The 2,678-nt window shown below is 37.9% G+C and overlaps 1 protein-coding gene across 2 annotated transcripts; it reads left to right on the forward strand.

The window, feature by feature from the left end:
• The first annotated feature begins 238 nt into the window (after positions 1–238).
• LOC112199972 (UPF0496 protein At4g34320) lies at positions 239–2,284 on the forward strand. Of its 2 annotated transcripts, none has more exons than XM_024340967.2 (2): positions 239–309; positions 835–2,283. In XM_024340967.2, exon 2 carries the CDS (start codon positions 852–854, stop codon positions 1,989–1,991), a length of 1,140 nt encoding a protein of 379 aa, XP_024196735.1. In that variant the 5' UTR covers positions 239–309; positions 835–851; the 3' UTR covers positions 1,992–2,283. The 2 variants fall into 2 exon arrangements, with proteins under 2 accessions (XP_024196735.1, XP_024196734.1); XM_024340966.2 differs by having other exon boundaries at positions 241–272; positions 835–2,284.
• Positions 2,285–2,678: the final 394 nt, after the last annotated feature.

Here is a 2,678-nt window from a genome sequence, read left to right on the forward strand (position 1 = left end):
CAATAGTCCCCACCATCTTAATTTGGATGTAAACAACTGGGCAACTGTAGGACAAATCTTCCACAAGATATTGATTAATTCTTGGTCAAAAAAAGCTGACCGAGACACTTGGCAATAATACAATTTTTATTTTTTCAATTAAGCTTCTTAACACACTACCTTCCTCGATCAGCAAGTGGGGGACCGTTTTGGCTCTTATAAATACAGCCGAGAGACTTTGTAGTCTTCACAAGCATTTCAAGTTCTTTCATTATTCTCAACTGTGCTGAAAGGTGATCACTCCAATTTTCTCTAAATTTTCATTTTCAGGTACTGGCTTTCTTGTTCCCTTTCTCCTTTTTTTGTTTGTTTAGTTTCTCCTACTTTTTATGCGTCTATGCAGGGAAATTCTAGTGTAGTGGTGGGTATCTCATACCTGCATTTACAAAAGTGAGAACAAATTTTGTTGTCAAAGTTGTAATTTGAGTCCTACTTTGTGTAATCTTAGTTCTAATAATGGTAATTACATCTCTTACGACATTTTACAAGTTTTTGAACAAATTCATTGTCAATGTTGTAATCTTAGTTCTAATAATGGTAATTACACCTCTTATGACATTTTTACAAGCTTTTGAACAAATTCGTTGTCAATGTTGTAATTTTTGTTTAACTATATGTAAATAGTGTAAATGAATATGGTAACTTTTTGTTCTCAATGTTGTAATTTTGGTTCAAATACTTGTAAATTTTTGTTCAAATAGTTGTAAATGAGGGTATCTCATACCCACCAGTAACTTGTCTCGTCTATGCATATGGTTTTTATATTTTCTCAACTTATTGCTTTTGGGATTTCAGTGACAGTTTGACAGATAATGGGTGGAAAGAGAGAGTTAATCCGCAGGTCGTGGATGTCACTTAAGGACCTTTGCAGGCGTGAAGCAGACTGGAACTCATATAAGGTCGCTTGCGAGGAAGATGCAGATTTGAAATCCTTTGACGCCGACGTCCAAAGCCGAACCACAAAGGTCATCAGCACCCTTCAGAATGGAGGTGTTTCAACTGATTATGTGAGTGATGCCATAGCATATGTGACAGAATTTAACAAGCAGACTGTGGACGCAATCAGGGTGTGCAGAGAAGATATAACGAGTGGTGCGTGGAAGAATAAGAAGAAGAAGATTAAGAGTGAAGAAAGCTTTAAGGTGGTGGTGGAGGAGTACGTCGACAACAGCCAGGAGATGCTGGATTTCTGCTCTGTATTGGACAAGTTCCTGAAATCGGCTCGCAACAACCATTTTGAGATTGAACAAGTAATTCAACAGTGCGAGATGGAGACTGATCCTGAGGGAGGAAATAAGTACGTGAGGATTTCGAGGAAATTGAAGAGTCTCAAGGCTAGTGCACACCATTACGATTCTGCAAACAGATTACTAGAAAAGATTCAAAGCTTGCAGGCCAAGAATCAAGGGCTGATCGATAAACTGAAAATTGAATATGAGAAGCTGGCAAACAAGCGGAAGAGCGTTCGCGCTTGGAAGAAGGCGGTGAATATGATATTCATCACCACAGTGGCTGCCCAAGTTATTTCTGCAGTCGCGGTGCTAGCTATGGCTAATCCAGCTGCTTCTGCAGCTATTGCTGTTACCATTGCCCCAGTAATTGGTGGACATCAATGGGCTCTTGGTTTGCTGGCAGAATACGAAAAAAGTTTGAATGATGACAAAGTGATACTGCAAACAATGCATGATGCAAGTGTGTTTTGCATCAAGGAGTTGGGCGACGTAAAGTTTCTCATCGATAAGGTTGTAAATGAGATCGATGCTGTGTTGTTTCATGATTGTCATGCTGATTCTGCCATGGAGGAGGGACAAGTGGAAAACGCTATCAAGAATATTAAGAGTAAGCTGGACATGTTTCTCAAGAAAATTGAGATATTGGAGGAAAAAGGAGAGACTTGCAGCTCTGAGGTATTGAAATCAAGGGATAAGGTTGTGAGGAGCATGAAAGCATAGATAGCAGGCAGCTCTGGCTGGATGAAAAAATGCTTTTGATATTTTGGTAATAAAACTGGAGAAGCTTTTCCATCATGCATGGTCAAACTTTTAAGATTGTATGATCGATAATACGGACTGGTGAAATGAATTCATATATATTTTATTCTATGTTTTTATATATGTATATTGGCCAAGTAGTGAAGTGCGGTATGCCTGTATCTAGACTGCGAGAGTTCTGTCTTTTTTGGTTTTTAAAGCTTTAAACAGTGAATAAGTCATCGACAAAATGTGGATCTCTTTCTAAATTAGTAAATTTCAATATGTTCTTTATTTATGGGTGTTCATCGGCCATGATTGACTTTGCCATTTTTATTTTATTTCTAGAAGTTTTTTTTTTTTGGAAAATCATCCAAAAAGTACATGATTTTTGGCTCATTCTAAACTTTGATACCTCAAGTTTCAAATAGATCAGAATGGTAAATTCGTCGATTTAAGTATTCTATAATAGAAACAAAGGATATCCAACAGTCGGATTCCCGTAAATCGACAACCGAAACTCCACACTTTGGAAAATCACAATCAATACCAAACTTCCTCCGATTTCCACTAAAGTCATCTCTACAAGTACTACACGCTACAATCAACCAAACTAACCAAATTAGGAGGCCAGAATCAGCCCCCATGCGCCATCAACATTGCCAATTT

The sequence above is a fragment of the Rosa chinensis genome, chromosome 4 (assembly GCF_002994745.2).
Source record: "Rosa chinensis cultivar Old Blush chromosome 4, RchiOBHm-V2, whole genome shotgun sequence".
In the NCBI taxonomy this organism is placed as follows: domain Eukaryota; kingdom Viridiplantae; phylum Streptophyta; class Magnoliopsida; order Rosales; family Rosaceae; genus Rosa; species Rosa chinensis.

What these genes read in the sequence shown, in the direction of transcription:
- LOC112199972 (XM_024340967.2), top strand. Translation starts at nt 852, where the DNA reads ATGGGTGGAAAGAGAGAGTTAATCCGCAGGTCGTGGATGTCACTTAAG.